Source organism: Dendrobates tinctorius, unplaced genomic scaffold (genome assembly GCF_039654945.1).
Source record: "Dendrobates tinctorius isolate UK_male_01 unplaced genomic scaffold, ASM3965494v1 ptg000048l, whole genome shotgun sequence".
Taxonomy (NCBI): Eukaryota; Metazoa; Chordata; class Amphibia; order Anura; family Dendrobatidae; genus Dendrobates; species Dendrobates tinctorius.
This window is the reverse complement of record NW_027361716.1, coordinates 24,603,923-24,624,042: the sequence shown is the minus strand read 5'-3', so window position 1 is coordinate 24,624,042 and position 20,120 is coordinate 24,603,923. Positions and strand designations below refer to the sequence as shown.

Sequence of the window (20,120 nt, the reverse complement as noted above, 5' to 3'; positions counted from 1 at the left end):
ATTCACCAGATCATGCATCCATCCTCATTCACACAGCAGCAAGTATGACTATACTAGCGCATGGCGGAACAGCCATGCGCACCTTTTATAGCAGCCGGGACCTTCCAGGAGCTTCCAGACCTCCGAGATGGACCAATGAGATCTGGAGCGGGACCTGAGCAATGGGAGATTGTCTCATGAGCATGCTCAGAAGGCAGATGGAAGAACTTAGCCTCTGGAGAGATTTGCTGCAATGTAATCTCCTCTGTAATCTCTTCTGCAGTAGATAAAGCGCAGGAGACTGCAGAATGTGAGGGTCTGGATTCCTGCATAGTAACAGCAGAAATCTGACTCCTAACACTCAGGCAGTGATAAAAATGCTTCTTCAAGAGCTTCCAATCTAAAAAGACATTTACAACGCTGCCACCCAGAAGTTTACAAAGTTGTAATTGAAAAGATCACAGCAGCACCAACAGAGCAGTATGCCTGCGCAGCAGCAGAGGGAGAAGTAAGGAGGACATCATCGTATGAAGATGGGAGGCGTCGGAGGGGATGGCGACACCCATCAGACCGGACCAAACACCGGGGTGAGTATAATGTAACTCTTTATTCTTATTTTTCAGGTTACAGATGGGGCTTATCTACAGCATTACAGAATGCTGTAGATAAGCCCCTGGTGGCGGTGCCGGCAGCTGATAGGGCTAAAATGGGGTGACAGCCTCCCTTTAAGAGGCTCCTCTGTCCTCCACTCATTACCTGTAGTAATGGCCACTGTTTGAACTTGTTATCAGTACAAAATATACCTGTCCACAACCTCAAAGAGTCACACTCCAAACTCCATTATGGTGAAGACAAAAGAGCTGTCGAATGACAACAGAAACAAAATTGTAGCCCTTCGATAGGCAAGCAGCTTAGTGTGATCGGATCTCCTATACTTGTAATGCCCATGCACTAAGTGTATGGGCTGACAAACATTTACCCCTGGGGGGTATACATGACCATACTGTATAACCATTTTTTTTATGGGCATCATAAACACCCTTTAAAAAAAATTATGTGGGTGTTGCATCATGGACCACAGTCACCCTGGTGATATGGTGGTGGAGGATGAAGAGAAGGAGGAGGACAACACCATATAGTCAAAATCAGGAAGCGTATACCCATGTGTGGGTGTCAAAAAAGACACTGGATTTGAGTTTATGTTTCGCTGTTATCATTCGGTGGTGTTGAGAAGTCTGGTCCAATCCAGCCCTTGTTCATGTTTATAAGAGTCAGCCTGTCAGCATTTTCAGTTGACAAGACGGATGCACTTATCAGTTAAAATTCCATCAGCGGCACTAAAAACCCGCTCTGACAAAATGCTAGCGGCAGAGCAGGCCAGGACCACCAAGGTGTAGAAAGTCATTTCATGCCCCATATCTAGCTTAGATACCCAATTTATAAGGCACAGAGGAATCCCAGAGGACGTTGGTACGGTTAGCAAGGTACTCCCTCAGCATTTTCTAAAACTTTGCACTCTTTGTGAGAGTACCCCGTGCCTCAGGACCTATGCAATGGGAGGGTTTGAGAAAACTCTCCCACAACTTTTCCAGTGTTCCCCTGTCTCTGGATTGGAGTTATGTTTCTCTCGCCTGTACTCCTTGGTTGTCCAACGAACTGTGACCTCTGCCGCCAGCGTTTTCACATGGGAATTTTTTTTAATAATTCCGCAACAAGGGCCTTCTGGTACTCTGTTATGAGTCACCGAAGGAGGAACAAACGAAAATACAAGCTAAGTCCAGAAAACCGGAGAGGTTGGTAGCTATCGGATTGCAGACCCCTGATCCTATTCACACAGTAGCCGTGGGGGATTCCTACGGTGCCCTAGACCCCTCGTTCACAGCCGGAGAACTAAATAAGCCTAAAGAAAGAAAGGGGAAATCTAAGGGTATGTGCACACGTTGCAGAAAATTTCTGCACAAAAACCTGAATCCCTTCCCAGAAACCGCACCTATTTTTCCACGGCGGTTTTTGTGCGTTTTTTGCGCGGTTTTGATGCGTTTTTGATGCGTTTTTTACCGCAGTGGTTTCTAAAAGCAAGGGAGAAGCCTAAACCGCGGAAAAAAACGCAAAATTAATGTGCATGCTGCGGTTTTTACCGCGATGCGTTTTTTTCGCGGTAAAAAACGCATCAATGTGCACACAAAGTGCAAAATGCATAGAAATGACTGTGCAGCTTATTTTTAGCGGTTTTATAGTGAAAACCGCAGTAAAAACCGCTAAAAAAACGCTGTGTGTGAACACAGCCGACCCCAAACCAATAGACAGCCCCCAACATGTATTGTCGGTGAAAAGCAGATGAAAACACAAACAGAGACAGAAAGACAGGTTGAGCAAACGATGGGGCCCAACTAACAGGAAAGGACAGAAAAGATGCTGGCTGCAATCCGCAAAAAATCTGCCAAAATAATGTCCAACACGTCTGATAAGAAAAAGGCCCTGAAGTCATTAGACTTCAAAATCACTATATCAGCACTCAGGTATATTCTGAAGACTGAGCAAAAGATCAACTTGACCAGAGACAAAAATGGAGCTCAGCCTGTACCAACAAGGGCAGGCAGAACCAAACACTAAGTAAACAGACAATATCTCATGGAAAAATAAGAGAGCAAATACTTAGCTTTCAGAAGACAGGTACTGAACTGGTTTGCAAGAGCTCAGAGCAGAAAGGATCACCAGCACACCTGTAGGGCGTCGGCTGCCTTATATCCACTCAGTGCTTCCGGGTGTCCAATCAGGCTCCACCTGTTCAGATGACAGGTTCTTCCCAACCCAATCAATTTCACTACCTCTCTTCACCAGCAGAGGGAGTTCATCAGACATCAACGGTGAAGGGGAAAATGAACTCACAACAGTACCTCCCCCTTGAGGAGGGGTCACAGAACCCTCATCCACGCCACCAGGACGATCAGGATGGGCCCGATGAAAAGCACGAACCAATCTTTTGGCATGAATATCGGATGCAGGGACCCAAGAATTATCCTCCTGGCCATAACCCTTCCATTTAACCAAATACTGGAGTCTCCGTCTAGCCAGGCGAGAATCCAGTATCTTCTCAACCTCATATTCCACATTACCGTCCACCAATACAGGGTCAGGAGGTGCCACCACAGGAACTACTGGCTCAACAAACCTCTTTAACAGAGACTTATGAAACACGTTATGGATCTTAAATGTAACAGGAAGAGCCAGTCGAAAAGAGACAGGATTAAGAATCTCCAAAATCTTGTAAGGTCCAATAAATCTAGGTTTAAACTTTGGAGAAGCCACCTTCATAGAGATATTGTTTGATGACAACCAAACCATATCTCCCACCTTAAACTGGGGACCAATGGTCCTATGACGGTTGGAAAACCGCTGGGCCTTTTCCTGGGAGAGAGACTACCTATCCACCACTTGGTCCCAGATCTCGTGCATTCTCTCCACCACAGTGTCAACACCTGGGCAGGCAGAAGACTCCACCTGCCCTGAAGAGATTCGAGGATGAAACCCAAAGTTACAAAAAAAGGTGACATCAAAGTGGCAGAACTAGCTCTATTATTTAAAGCAAATTCGGCCAAGGGCAAAAATGAAACCTAATCATCCTAATCAGCAGAAATAAAACATCTCAAATACGACTCCAAAGTCTGGTTTGTTCTCTCTGTCTGCCCAGAGGAGAAGGACAACTGAATTCCCAGCTTGGAACAGAAAGTCCTCCAAAATCTAGAAATAAACTGAACTCCTCTGTCAGATACAATGTTCTCAGGAATCCCGTGCAAGCGAACCACCTGTTGCAAAAACAAGGGTACCAACTCTGAGGAAGATGGCAACTTAGGGAGTGGTACAAGATGGACCATCTTAGAGAATCTATCACAAATCACCAAAATAACAGTCATTCTCTGAGAGACAGGCATATCAAAGATAAAATCCATTGAAATATGGGTCCATGGCCTCCTGGGCACCGGCAAAGGCATCAGCAACCCACTAGAGCGAGAACAAGGTTTAGACCGCGAGACAAGGCGGGCCACCAAAAAGACCGACTCACCAAATCTCTAGTACCAAAAATACCTGGATGACCAGCCAATGCAGAGCAATGAACTTCAGACATCACTCTCTTCCTCCACTGGTCAGGAACATACAATTTTCCAATGGGACAACACTCAGGTTTGTCCTCCTGAAACTCTTCCAGAGCACGTCTCAAATTGGGCGAGATGGCAGAAAGAACTACCCCCTCACCTAAGATGGTAACAGGCTTGGTCACAACAGGAGAATCAGCAAAGAAACTCCTAGAGAGGGCGTATGCCTTGACATTCTTAGTGCCCGGAAGAAAAGAGACCACAAAATCAAAATGTGTGAAAAACAAGGCCCACCTAGCCTGTCTAGGATTCAAGCGTTTGGCTGACTCCAGGTAAATCAAATTCTTGTGGTCAGTAAGGACCACGACTTGATGTTTAGCTCCCTCCAACCAATGTCTCCACTCCTCAAATGCCCATTTCATGGCTAACAGTTCCCGATTCCCCACATCATAGTTACGTTCAGATGGGGAGAACTTTCGGGAAAAGAAAGCACAGGGATTCATCTTAGATGTTACCGGATCTTTTTGGGACAAAACAGCTCCTGCACCAATCTCAGAAGCGTCCACCTCTACCTGAAACGGGAGTGAGACATCAGGTTGCCGCAAAACCGGAGCAGAAGTGAACCTTCGCTTCAGCTCCTGAAAGGAAGAAACAGCCCCCGGAGACCAATTCAGCACATCAGCACCCTTCTTAGTCAAATCAGTCAATGGTTTGGCAATACCAGAAAAATTAGCTATAAATTTACGATAAAAATTAGCAAAACCCAAAAACTTCTGGAGGGCCTTCAAAGAAGTGGGCTGAACCCAATCATAAATGGCCTGTACCTTGGCCGGGTCCATTTCATTAGTTGACGGAGACAAAATAAATCCCAAAAATGAAATCCTCTGTACCCCAAAAAGGCATTTCGATCCCTTGACATACAGGGAATTCTCCCTCAAAATCCGGAACACAGTCCGAACATGTTCCACATGAGAGTCCCAATCCTTGGAAAAGATCAAAATATCATCCAGATAGATGATCAAAAATTTATCCACAAAGTCTCGGAAAATATCATTCATGAAGCACTGGAAGACAGAAGGGGCATTAGTGAGTCCAAAAGGCATCACCAGGTACTCAATATGTCCCTCTGGAGTATTAAACGCCGTCTTCCATTCATCCCCATGCTTAATGCGAATAAGATTATACGCCCCCCTGAGGTCAAGCTTGGTAAACCAGCAAGCACCTTTAACTCTAGAGAATAGATCAGAAATCAGGGGTAATGGATACTGATATTTAACAGTAATTTTGTTGAGGTAACGATAGTCAATACAAGGCCTTAATGAACCATCCTTCTTGGCCACAAAAAAAAACCCAGCACCTAAGGGTGAAGAGGATGGTCTAATATGACCCTTCTCCAACGACTCCTTAATATAGGATCGCATAGCCTCATGCTCGGGTACAGATAAATTGAAAAGTCGACCCTTGGGAAATTTACACCCACGGCTCAGCTCAATTGCACAGTCATAACTCCTATGAGGAGTCAAAGACGCAGACTCATTCTCACTAAATACATCATAAAAATCAGCCAAATAGTCAGGAACATCATGCGACTGGGGCGAGGTTTAGAAAACAGGAGCGTCACTAAGGGCACACCGACAACCCCAACTTACCACCGACACAGATTTCCAATCCAAAACTGGATTATGGATTTGTAACCAGGGAAACCCCAGAACAATGGTATCATGCAGATTATGCAACACCAAAAATCTGCAATTTTCTTGATGATCTGGGGCGACCCGCATTACCACCTGGGTCCAAAACTGAGGTTTATTCTTCGCCAAAGGAGTAGCATCAATACCCCTCAAAGGGATAGGCGTCCGCAGAGGTGTCATAGGAAATCCACAACGTTTAGCAAAATCCAAGTCCATCAGGTTCAGAGCTGCTCCCGAATCCACGAAAGCCTTAGCGGAAAATGTGGACAGGGAGCAGATCAGAGTAATTGCCAGAAGAAACTTAGGTTGAACACCGCCCACAGCAAATGTGTGTGCAAAACGTTTCTCTTGTTTAGGGCAGACAGAAATAATATGCAAGGCATCTCCACAGAAAAAACACCGCTTATTACGCCTTCTGAACTCCTGACGTTGCGCCCTAGACAAAACTCTATCACACTGCATAGGTTCAGACATTTGTTTTACAGGTGGCAACACCTCTCATGCAGTTTTGCGTTTGCGCAAACGCCGATCAACCTGAATGGCTAATGACATAGAATCGTCAAGACCAGAGGGAACAGGAAATCCCACCATAGTATCTTTTACGGTTTCTGACAAACCCTTCCGAAAGAGAGCTGCCAAGGCACCATCATTCCAAGTAGTAAGGACCGCCCACTTTCTGAATTTTTGACAGTACAACTCTGCAGAATCCTGACCCTGGCTCAATGCCAACAGGGTCTTTTCAGACTGATCAATAGCATTAGGTTCATCATACAACAGCCCTAAGGCTTGAAAAAATGCGTTCACATTAGCTAGAATAGGATCATCATGTTTCAAAGAAAACGCCCAATCCTGAGGATCGCCGCGCAGCAAAGAGATGACAATTTTAACCTGCTGCGCGGAGCTCCCTGATGAGTTAGGCTTCAAGGCAAAAAAAAATTTACAATTATTCTTAAAGTTCAAAAATTTAGACCGATCCCCAAAAAACACATCAGGAGTAGGGATCTTTGGTTCAGCAACATGTGAATGAGCAAGATAGGCGGAAATTCCCCGCACTTCAGCAGTGAGCTGCTCCGCACGATCAGACAATTGCTTCATCTTCATTGAGAAGAGAAAAAAAAATTCCCCCTACGGCCTCAAAGACATAGAGGAAAAAATATACAAAAAAAAAAATTCTGACACTTTTTTTTTTTTTTTTTTACAATTCTTTCCTGCTATTGAGTACCCTAGAATCTGCGGTATGGCTGGTGATTCTGTTATGAATGAGTCACCGAAGGAGGAACAAACAAAAATACAAGCTAAGTCCAGAAAACCGGAGAGGTTGGTAGCTATCGGATTGCAGACCCCTGATCCTATTCACACAACTAACAGTAGCCGTGGGGGGTTCCTACGGTGCCCTAGACCCCTCGTTCACAGCCGGAGAACTAAATAAGCCTAAAGAAAGAAAGGGGGAATCTAAACTGCCCCAGAGCAGACCCCAAAGCAATAGACAGCCCCCAACAAGTATTGTCAGTGAAAAGCTGATGAAAACACAAACACAGACAGAAAGACAGGTTGAGCAAATGATGGGGCCCAACTAACTAAATAGGAAAGGACAGAAAAGATGCTTGCTGCAATCCGCAAAAATTCTGCCAAAATAATGTCCAACACGTCTGATAAGAAAAAGGCCCTGAAGTCACTAGACTTCAAAATCACTATATCAGCACTCAGGTATATTCTGAAGACTGAGCAAAAGATCAACTTGACCAGAGACAAAAATGGAGCTCAGCCTGTACCAACAAGGGCAGGCAGAACCAAACACTAAGTAAACAGACAATATCTCATGGAAAAATAAGAGAGAAAATACTTAGCTTTCAGAAGACAGGTACTGAACTGGTTTGCAAGAGCTCAGAGCAGAAAGGATCACCAGCACCCCTGTAGGGCGTCGGCTGCCTTATATCCACTCAGTGCTTCCGGGTGTCCAATCAGGCTCCACCTGTTCAGATGACAGGTTCTTCCCAACCCAAACAATTTCACTACCTCTCTTCACCAGCAGAGGGAGTTCATCAGACATCAACGGTGAAGGGGAAAATGAACTCACAACAGTACTCCTTGTAGCGTGGGTCTAGAAGTGTCACCAACCAATAATGACTGTCATCCAAAAATTTGAGAATGCGAGGGTCACAGGAAAGGCAGCGTAACATAAACTCAGCCATGCGTACCAGACTGCTAACAGGCAAGACTTCAGTGTCCTCACCAAGAGGACAGCTGACCATGCTCTCCTCCTCCCTGTCCTCAGGCCATCCATGCTGAACAGACAGTATGACACTTGTGCAGGTAGTACAGTCTATAGCACAAAGAACTAGCTCCTGTTTTTCCTCCCCTCCTCCTCTTTCTCATTGTCACCCAATCCACGTTGGGATGAGATGAGTCTGGGCTGTGTGTAATCACCCTGTATGGTTCCTTGCTCCATCTCATCATGCTCTGCCTGCAATGTATCCTCTTTGATTGCGAGCAGAGAGAGCGTTTGAGAACACAGAGAAGTGGGATGGTGACGCAAATTATAGCGTCATCACCGCTCACCATCTTGGTGGAGTTATAAAAGTTTTGGAGTATGGTACATATGTCTGACATCCATGTCCACTCCAGAGGTCTTATGTGTGGATCAAAACACTATAGTGTCCTCAAAGTAATTTTGGCACTTCAACCATAATTATGCACACTCTGGGGTAACAGGAAATCACTAATTAACCCCAAAATGACGCGACCCAACAAAATATATAAAATACAATTTTATTAGGTATCAAAAAACATTTTTTTCTTTTAAAAGTTACAGACTACATGACCATATACTCATAACATACCCCAACGGGGAAAATTGCACAGAATCACAATCAGGGAAAATAATCCTTCTAATGATAATGCATATATAAATACCTGCCACAGTGTATAATAAAAATGCAATTCATATAACAGAAGACCATATGAAATACCCGGTATTCAATCTAACCGCTAATAGCAACATAACAAGGAGGAAAAACCAGATCCAGCCATCATGAAACACCAGTGCGAAATAAGCCTAAATAGATCTGTAACACTCAGATAAGAATCAAAATAGCGGTGCAGCTAATATTTACCTTAAGCCGGAATGAAGCAAGAGGGCGAAATGCGCGTCGGGGCGCGGGGGTCGTTGCACTGGATCACAATCATTACCACATTCCGGTTTAAGGTAAATATTAGCTGCACCGCTATTTTGATTCTTATCTGAGTGTTACAGATCTATTTAGGCTTATTTCGCACTGGCGTTTCATGATGGCTGGATCAGGTTTTTCCTCCTTGTTGTGTTGCTATTAGCGGTTAGATTGAATACCGGGTATTTCATATGGTCTTCTGTTATATGAATTGCATTTTTATTATACACTGTGGCAGGTATTTATATATGCATCATTACTAGAAGGATTATTTTCCCTGATTGTGATTCTGTGCAATTTTCCCCGTTGGGGTATGTTATGAGTATATGGTCATGTGGTCTGTAATTTTTAAAAGAAAAAAATGTTTTTTGATACCCAATAAAATTGTATTTTATATATTTTGTTGGTTTGCTTCGTTTGGGGGTTAATTGGTGATTTCCTGTTACCCCAGAGTGTGCAGTCTTATGTGTGGAGTCTGAACTGAATACCGACGACCTTGTTGATGCTGGTAGTCAACAACTACCATCTTCTGCTCACAAATCCTTTCCAACATCTGCAGTGTAAAGTTCCAACGCGTGGGGACATCACACACCAGTCGGTGAGCCGAAAGCTGCATACGCTGCTGAAGCACGGCAAGGGCGGCGGAAGCTGTAGCTGACTTTCTAAAATGGGCACACAGGCGGCGTACTTTGACAAGCAGATCAAGCAGCTCCGGGTAGGTTTTGAGAAACCGCTGAACCACGAGGTTAAGCACATGGGCCAGGCATGGTATGCGTGTGAGCTCGCCTTGTCTCAGAGCTGCCACCAGGTTTGGCCATTATCACTCAAGATCATGCCTGGGTGTAGGTTCAACGGTGCCAGCCACAGATCTGCCTGCTCTTTCAGAGCTGTCCACAACACTTCAGCATTGTGCGGTTTGTCCCCTAAGCATATTAGCTTCAGCACAGCCTGTTGCCGCTTGGCTGAGTCAGTGCTGCAGTACTTCCAGCTTGTGATTTATGTGGTAATTTTGAAGATGGAGGCTGAAGAGGAGGAGAGGGAGGATGAGGTGCAGACTGTAGACTGTGGGCGCAACCTTGATTGACCTAGGGCGCGCAATCCTTGGCGTCGGGAGAACACGTTCCATTCCAAGGTCCGACTGGGTCCTGGCTTCCACTATGTTACCCAGTGTGCCGTCAGTGAGATGTACCGTCCCTGCCCATAAGCACTTGTCCACGTGTCCGTGATTAGTTGGACTTTCCAAGTAACTGCATTGTTGAGGGCATGGCTAATGTTGTGGGACATGTGCTTGTGTAGTGCAGGGACGGCACACCGGGATAAATAGTGGCAGCTGGGGACTTCCATCTCCATGAGCCTGAAAGGCAACATTTCGAGCGCAAGCAGTCACGAAATGTGTGAATTTAATAGTGTGTCCTGTGGGGCAATGGATGCGTATTTGTGCATGCATTCCAAGGACTGGTATATGGACAACTCAACGCTGCGCTGGGACAAGGACGTGCTTGCTGATGGTGCTAGTAGAATCTGTGCAACAACAGGTGCAGGGGAGGAGGCATCTTTGCATGCACCATGGACAAGGGATTGGCTTACACGCACAACAGTGGAAGAAGCAGAACTGTCACCCGCAGACACTGTTCCTGGACCCTGGGGTTTGGCCCACAAAGTCGGGTACTTTGCTGTCATGTACCTGATCATGCTGGTGGTGGTCAGGATGGTAGTTTTGCTACCCCTGCTGATGTTGGTCTGGCAGGTCATGCAAATGGCCTTTTTTGGGGTTATCGGCAGAGTCTTTAAAAAACAACGAGACTTGGTAAGACCTAACAGTTGGACTGGCAACTTCAGTTGTGTTGGTGTTATGGGAAACGGTCGCCGGTCTTCTGTCTGCGGCCACCACACTGCTTCTTCCTACCTGTTGTGCTGCTATGCCTTCCTCCCCCTGTGTGCTGCTGTCCTCGCTCTGCATGTCCTCCTGCCAACTGGGGTCAGTTACTATATCATCCACCACCTCGTCTTCCACTTCTGCACCATGGTCCTTCTTCTGACTTTCTGGCAATTGTGTCAAATCATCGTCCACCTCTTGTGACACTTTCCCACCGATGCCTTCGTGTGACCGTGGCTGCTCAAATACAGTGTGTCCATAAAGTCATGGTGCACTTTTATAGTTTACATTTTGGTGCCCTTTCTCTGGCCCAATCATATCTGACCTGTTCATGATGAGAGATAACAAGAACCAATCAAACAACACAAACTCATTTAAGCTGTTGCTGAGCCCCCAGTCAGATTAACCCTTGATAAACTGAACTCTGGTTAATAAACTGCCAGGTCTGTGACATCATGCAACCACAAGTTTGGATGTGTGTAGGGCAACAAATGGAGCCCACATCGAACTGCACTGAATAGGTATGAAACTGGGAGAGTTTTTCTTTTATTTGGAGCAGATTTCACATTTCTATCGTCTTTTGTTGCTTTTCAGAGACTGGTCAAAAGTGCAGCATGACTTGACGGACACACTGTATTTGGGCATCGCTGCATGCAATCTCCTCTTTCCCCACTTCAAGTGGACCAGGCAAGAAGCCCGAATCTATAAATGGAAAAGTGAACAGCTATTCAGAGTGTCCAAGTGTAGGATCAGTTGTCTCTGGGCAATCGCCATGGTGGAAGGTGGTTCAGGGTAAGGAAAATGAGGTCCAGACTCACGGCTACTGAGACTTGACCATGTGGAAGATAGTGTGGTGGTGGTGGTGGTGGCAAAGTGACTGGAAGCATTACCCGCTAACCAACCAACAACCTTTTGACACTGCTCTGGGTTCAATAGTGGTGGGCTGCATTCCCCTAGTAATTCGCACAGGAAGGTCGGGCGAGAAGATATGGGTGTTTGTTGTGGCACAATTTCAGCTTGCCCACGGCCTCGGCCTCTGCATGCACCATCACCATCATGTTCAAATTCCCCGTCCCTTGCCACGGGCCTTGCCCATTTTAAATGAAGGACAATATTTTCCACGTTCACTACAAATCGCTGAATTTGAAGCGAACTTATATGTGATCCGTGGGAACCAACAAACTCTTGTCAATTAGTTCGATAACACAACAAAATGTAACATTTTAACAATTTTTTTTAACAATTTAACAATTTTAACAATTTAACATTTAATTTAAATTTAACGATAACAACAAAATTTAAAGGGAGGCCAGAAATGCCAGAATTTTGAGCGTACTTTTTATCTCTGATTTGTGTGACGGACAAACCACTGTTTGAAATAGCTGGCCTACAAAAACATAATTTCTTGCACCTGATACCTGGAGCAATGTCTACAAACATCTGTAATAGCAGCAGCAGAAAGAACTGGAATGGACCCTCTTGCTGTATACACTGCAGTCTGCCACATACACTGCCTGCCTAGCACTGATATCTATGCAGCTTTATTAGTCCTCAGAAGGACTGTTAGTTGAGATGGATATGTGCATTAGATATGGTATACCCACACTTAGTAAGAACCAAGCAATTCTCTCCCTAGCTCAGCAGAAACTCTCCCTACACTGCCTGATTGCGGAGCAGACTGTGACGAGCATGGTGGCGCCAGGTCTGATATAGACCTGATGACACTGTACAGCCAGCCAATCACTGTACCGCCACAACCAACATGGCTGCGGCATAACATTGTGTGGCAAATAATCCCTGCATGTTCACTGGCTTTCTAAAAAGCCAAACATGCAGGGCAGGGACCCGAGCTCCCGCCGAGCAACCCCAGAAATACTCGGCGAGCTCTGAGCATTTTGAGCAGTGAGATGCTTGGGTGAGTACCAAGTAGTGGTGAGCATGCTTGCTCATCACTAATAAGGAGCCATGCATACAAGGATAGGGATGAGGAGCCATGCATACAAGGATGTGGATAAGGAGCCATGCAGACAAGGATGGAGGATAAGGAGCCATGCATACAAGGATGGGGATAAGGAGCCATGCAGACAAGGATGTGGATAAGGAGCCATGCAGACAAGGATGGAGGATAAGGAGCCATGCATACAAGGATGGGAATAAGGAGCCATGCAGACAAAGATGGGGATAAGGAGCCATGCATACAAGGATGGGGATAAGGAGCCATGCATACAAGGATGGGGATAAGGAGCCATGCATACAAGGATGGGGATAAGGAGCCATGCAGACAAGGATGTGGATAAGGAGCCATGCAGACAAGGATGGAGGATAAGTAGCCATGCATACAAGGATGGGAATAAGGAGCCATGCAGACAAGGATGGGGATAAGGAGCCATGCATACAAGGATGGGGATAAGGAGCCATGCAGACAAGGATGGGGATAAGGAGCCATGCAGACAAGGATGGGGATAAGGAGCCATGCATACAAGGATGGGGATAAGGAGCCATGAAGACAAGGATGTGGATGAGGAGCCATGCAGACAAGGATGGAGGATAAGGAGCCATGCATACAAGGATGGGAATAAGGAGCCATGCAGACAAGGATGGAGGATAAGGAGCCATGCATACAAGGATGGGGATAAGGAGCCATGCAGACAAGGATGGGGATAAGGAGCCATGCAGACAAGGATGGGGATAAGGAGCCATGCATACAAGGATGGGGATAAGGAGCCATGTAGACAAGGATGGGGATAAGGAGCCATGCAGACAAGGATGGAGGATAAGGAGCCATGCATACAAGGATGGGGATAAGGAGCCATGCAGACAAGGATGGAGGATAAGGAGCCATGCATACAAGGATGGGAATAAGGAGCCATGCAGACAAGGATGGAGGATAAGGAGCCATGCATACAAGGATGGGGATAAGGAGCCATGCAGACAAGGATGGGGATAAGGAGCCATGCAGACAAGGATGGGGATAAGGAGCCATGCAGACAAGGATGGGGATAAGGAGTCATGCATACAAGGATGGGGATAAGGACCCATGCAGACAAGGATGGGGATAAGGAGCCATGCAGACAAGGATGGAGGATAAGGAGCCATGCATACAAGGATGGGAATAAGGACCCATGCAGACAAGGATGGAGGATAAGGAGCCATGCATACAAGGATGGGGATAAGGAGCCATGCAGACAAGGATGGAGGATAAGGAGCCATGCATACAAGGATGGGGATAAGGAGCCATGCAGACAAGGATGTGGATAAGGAGCCATGCAGACAAGGATGGAGGATAAGGAGCCATGCATACAAGGATGGGGATAAGGAGCCATGCAGACAAGGATGTGGATAAGGAGCCATGCAGACAAGGATGGAGGATAAGGAGCCATGCATACAAGGATGGGGATAAGGAGCCATGCAGACAAGGATGGGGATAAGGAGCCATGCATACAAGGATGGGGATAAGGAGCCATGCAGACAAGGATGGGGATAAGGAGCCATGCAGACAAGGATGGAGGATAAGGAGCCATGCATACAAGGATGGGAATAAGGACCCATGCAGACAAGGATGGAGGATAAGGAGCCATGCATACAAGGATGGGGATAAGGAGCCATGCAGACAAGGATGGGGATAAGGAGCCATGCAGACAAGGATGGGGATAAGGAGCCATGCAGACAAGGATGGGAATGAGGAGCCATGCAGACAAGGATGTGGATGAGGAGCCATGCAGACAAGGCTGGGGATAAGGAGCCATGCATACAAGGATGGGGATAAGGAGCCATGAAGACAAGGATGTGGAAAAGGAGCCATGCAGACAAGGATGGGGATAAGGAGCCATGCGGACAAGGATGGGAATAAGGAGCCATGCGGACAAGGATGTGGATAAGGAGCCATGCGGACAAGGATGGGGATAAGGAGCCATGCAGAGAAGGATGGGAATAAGGAGCCATGCAGACAAGGATGGGGATAAGGAGCCATGCAGACAAGGATGTGAATAAGGAGCCATGCAGACAAGGATGGGAATAAGGAGCCATGCAGACAAGGATGGGGATGAGGAGCCATGCAGACAAGGATGGGGATGAGGAGCCATGCAGACCAGGATGGGGATAAGGAGCCATGCAGACAAGGATGGAGTTGAAGAGCCATGCATTCCAGAATATGGATTAGGGGATAATACATTCCCGGCTTATATTCAAGTCAATAAGTTTTTTGGGGCAAAATTAGGTGCCTCAACTTATACTCAGGTCGACTTATACACGAGTATATAGTTTTCTTTATGTGAGGCCACTATACTGTATGGAGCACTATGTGGGCACAATATACACTGTGAAACACTACGTGGGGCTATTATACAGTAAGGAGCATCATGTGATAACATTATACAGTATGGACCATTGTGTAGGGGTATTATACTGCATGGAGAATTGTTTAGGGCCATTATACAGTATGGAGCATGGTGTGGAACCATTATACAGTGTGGAGCATTGTGTGGGGCCATTATACAGTATGGAGCATCATGTGGGAACATTATACAGAATGAAGCATCGTGTGGGGCCATTATACTATATGGAGTATTGTGTGGGGCCATTTTACAGTATGGAGCACTGTGTTGGGCCATTATACAGTATGGAGCACTGTGTGAGGCCATTATACAGTATAGAGCACTATGTGAGGCCATTATACACTATGCAGCACTATGTTAGTCCATTATCCAGTATGGAGCATCTTGTGGAGCTATTATACAGTATGGAGCATCAAGTTGGGCCATTATACAGTATGAAGCATCACGTGAGGTCTTTATACAGTATGGAGCATCAAGTTGGGCCATTATACAGTATGGAGCACTGTGTGGGGCAATTATACAGTATGGAGCCTCATGTGAAGCCATCATACAGTATGGAGTATCACATGGGGCCATAATATAGTATGGAACATCACGTGGGGCCATAATACAGCATGGAGCATTGTGTGGGGGACCATTATAGAGTATGGAGCATCGTGTGGAGCCATTATACAGTATGGAGCATCGTGTGGGGTCATACTATATGGAGCATTGTGTAGGGTGATTATGCTATATGGAGCATTGTGTAGGGCCATTATACTATATGGAGCATTGTATGGGGCCATTATACAGTATGGAGCATCACGTGGGGTCATTATACAGTATGGAGCAATATGTGAGTCCATTATACAGTATGGAGGATTGTTTAAGGCCATTATACTGTATGGCACACTGTGTGGGGCCATTATACAGAATGGATTACTGTGTTGGACCATTATACAGTATGCAGCACTATGTGAGTCCATTATACAGTATGGAGCACTGTGTGGGGTCATTATACAGTATGGAGCATCACGTGGGGCTATTGTAAAGTATGGAGACATTATACAGCATGGCGCATCACGTGGGGCCATCATACAAAATGGAGACATTATACAGTATGGAACATCACGTGGGGCCATTATACAGTATGGAAACACAGTATGAAGCATCACGTGCGTGGGGCCATTATACAGTATGGAGCATTATGTGGGGCCATTATACAGTATGGAGTATCACATGGGCCATTATACAGTATAGAGCATCATGTGGGGCCACTACACAGTATGGAGACATTATACACTATGGAGCATCGTGTGGGGCTATTATACTGCATGGAACACTATGTGGGGTCCATTACACTTTATTCAGGACTCTGTAGGGCCCATTACACTTTATGGAGGACTATGTGGAGCCATTACACTGTATGGAGCACTATTTGGAGCCATTGTATCATATGGAGGACTTTACGTGCCCGTTATACTGTGTGGAGCATTGTGTAGAGCCATTCTACTGTATGGAGGACTTAATGTGCCCGTTATACTGTGTGGAGGGCTGTGTGGGGCTTAGAGTTGGAGAATCATACTGTAATAGGGTCACCATTCTTTGTTGGGGGAACTGAGGGGGAGTACAGTAGGGTCATCATACAGTCTGTGTGGAGTTCACTGTGGGGGTATCATAGTGTGTTTGGCAGAACTTTTGTTTGCATCTTACTTTACTATCCATTTTATTCAAGGTACTTTTATTCTTTGTTATTACATATTTATATTAGGCCATATGCTTTTTAGTGCTGTTACATAACATATTATATTATTCCACAAGTTAAGTGTTTTATGTAATAAGGAAAAACTTCCTCAATTGTAGACATTTAATGTCAACTATCAAGGTTGGCCTGCAACTTTCTCCAAGCCTTTTACTTTGGCCCTCTGTGTATTTGAGTTTGATAAAGGGTTTGTTACACTGCAATGTTATTTTTGATTAAAAATCCTCTCCAGTTTCAGGAACAGACCTTCACTACAATTGGTGGCTAGTATCTCAGGCTTGGAGTGCAGCGCTTACAAGCTCGTTGATATTGACTCTATAGTGTGCTAATGTATGAGTTGTCTTTCTAATCTAAAACCTCAGTATTCAGGGCACTTTGCGAAAAATAAGTGGGCTTTGGATAGATTGCAGTTTGGGCAGAAGGTTCGCCATCACTGCTGCCCTATGGATCTAAACACCTTGGCCACATGAAAGTGACTGAGCCCCGGTCACATCCCCTCATGGCTGCTCTATGGAGTGTGATCAATCACATACAGTAGAAGGTAGCAGTGAAGACACATTCAGCTCTGCTCCATCTGCACGGTCTGTCAGTACAGAGCGCAGGGAGCACTGCTGTGCTAATAGGGGAAAGGTGAGAGCCCCCCCAGGCAGAGCCCCCCACTTACCCCTGTATGTGTTCCCCGGCTTGTAGTGCTCCGGGTCCCCTTCTATCCGCAGGGAGAACTCGTTGTAGCCTTCCTTCCTTGTGCCTCCCTGTGCTCTCAAGATCCGGCTACAGTAGCCTTCCGACTTCACCGCTTTGTCTACGGTTTCATCCAGAAATCCAGAGATCGCCACAAAGCAAGTCACCACCACGTACTGCCACAGGGAAGCCTGCACGGAGGGTCCCATGTCAGGAGGCAGAGCTGCGGGGAGAAGGGCTGCGAGTGGGGGACCTTCCGCGGGTCGTGGAGTGGGAGCCCTCCTGTGGGTCGTGGAGTGGGAGCCCTCCTGTGGGTTGTGGAGTGGGAGCCCTCCTGTGGGTTGTGGAGTGGGAGCACGGTGCGCCCTCCTGTGGGTTGTAGAGTGGGAGCCCTCCTGTGGGTCGTGGAGTGGGAGCACGGTGCGCCCTCCCGCGGGTCGTGGAGTGGGAGCCCTCCCGCGGCTCTGCTTCTTCCCTGGCTTCCTCAGCGCACAATGCTCGGGGAGGCTGCTGCCGTCTCCTAGGCATCCAGCCTCTGCTCTGCTCTATGGTGGGCAGCACATTCCTCCCACAGCCTATAGTTACCACAAGGATTGGGGGACTCGTCCCCTTTTGCCTCGGGTTTGTGCGCTGCACATTGTAATGTCGGGAGGTGAAGATGACAGAGTAACCGCTGCCTGGAGTCCATGTGAGCTCCTGGGGGTCATACAGTGATTTATGAGGGAGCAGAGAGCTGCTCCTCCTGGACTTAATTACTGTGGTGACAGCGGGGGAAGCATGCAGGGGTGACCGAAAAGCACAGCTACAAACTCAACTCTGCTACATTTGTAAGACTGGTTTTGCTCATCACAAGTCTCCTGACCTCAATTCAGCAGTCTCTGATATGACTACGGGACTACAGGATTGCTGTGTAATCTGAGGACAACAGGAAGGGTTAAAACATTGAATTCAGCGATGTGTCCCTCATTAGGCGGTGTGCTGTTGTTTACATATAATGACGGTTTTATCACCAGGACATTACTAGCTGGCACGGAGCAGTCATTCGACCACGCTCCTCCTGTTATTAGCAGCACACTGTCTATAGACTGTGAAGGCTGCCCCCCTCCCCCCGCCGCCACCGGGCTCTGTATACATATACTGCCCCTAGTCCATATAATTATGTAGCTGGGAGGGTGCGGGCCCCCACACTGTCTGTGCCCACCGTGGTCCGACGGATATACACTGGGGAATCGGAGTGCAAAGGACGGTCCTGCACCCGGTCTCTCTTGGGCGGCACGCGCATGGTACTCACAGGCCCAGGTCGTCTGGCACCTTGCTTTGTGGTGACCGATGAGTGCACTACATGTCTCTCCTCACAGTCTCTGCCAGCGGCGGCGGTGCTTGGGCGCAGGTCTGCGCTGTACGGATGCTCCGAGGCTAGATGGAGCGCCCCGCGGGGCCTGGGGGTACTCGGTCCCGGGCCCGTTGACTTCCATGGGGGACGGTGTCACGGCGGCGGCGACCCGGTCCGTGGCCCAGAGGCGTTCAGTAATAAAAATAGGGGAAAGTTGTGTGGTATTTATGTGGTAAAAATGAAAATAAAGTGTTAGATAGTGAAATACGTGACGCAACCTGTGGTATTCTAGTCAGAGGTGACCAGCGCTGCGGTGTTGCTTCTCTGGGATGGATGTTGTGCGCAGCTATGATGTTGTAGCCCTCCACAGGTAGGGCTGTAGTCCCAGGGCAAAGATGTTAAATAAATAGTAAAAGTGGCTGTGAACGTTGGGGTGTAGAGAAATGAGAGAAAGATATAGAGAGGTGCAGTTTCTTTACCTTTTACTGGTAATAGGTTGCAGTCCGGAGTACCACATACAGGTGATGGAATGAGTCCGGCTCGCCTGGAGGCATTCAGGGGATCCACCTTGCCAGGTGGGGATTTAGGACCTTCCTTTCTGCGCATTGTGTGTGGGTCTCCGCTGTATATAACTATGCTGCGACCCTCTATTCATGATGGTTTCACTAACCTGTACGGCTGTCAGCGTGAGCCTATTCCACGGGTACCATTCTCTTCACCGTCGGCCCCGGGCTCCTTATCTGCTGCCGTGCCCTCAGGTGATTAATGTGCACTGGAATTTACAATCCCCTGTACTTTCAGATTCGGCTATCAGGGCATACAGCTCCTGTCAGCCTAGGACTCTGATGTCCCTTTTCTCGTTATTAGTGCTTCACTCAGGGGTCTGCTATATGCAGTATTTTAGCTTCCCCAGAGTCTCTCAGTCTCTGCTCTTGTCTTTTCCCTCTTCACAGATCAGCTCTGCCTATCGAGCTCCTCTCAGATCAGCTCCCTGTCTTCATCTGACAGGATCTTCCAGAAAGATCTCTTTACCTCACGTTCTCACGTTTAAACTGTCCTTTCTCCTCACAGCTGTTTCGTTTCCATGACAACTCCCTCAGCTGATTTCTAGCTGACTCACCAACCCCCTCTGCTCGCCAGAATTTATAAGGCATCTCCCTTTTCTGACCTGCAGCAGGAAATTGAGATTAAATCTAAGCTGCCTAGCATGGGGGTCCCTTTTCT

General features: G+C 46.9%; 1 protein-coding gene across 2 annotated transcripts in view; it reads right to left on the bottom strand.

Moving 5' to 3' along the window:
* Window positions 1-18,243, bottom strand: part of SPON1 (spondin 1) — a 744,565-nt gene extending 726,322 nt beyond the window's left edge. The window contains exon 1 of one of the 2 annotated variants that reach the window (XM_073576349.1): window positions 17,547-18,243. In XM_073576349.1, the coding sequence (XP_073432450.1) occupies window positions 17,547-17,772 (226 nt within the window). In that variant the 5' untranslated portion in view covers window positions 17,773-18,243. The remainder of the gene's footprint in view (window positions 1-17,546) is intronic. The other variant, XM_073576350.1, reaches the window with a different exon arrangement.
* Between the last annotated feature and the right edge of the window lie 1,877 nt (window positions 18,244-20,120).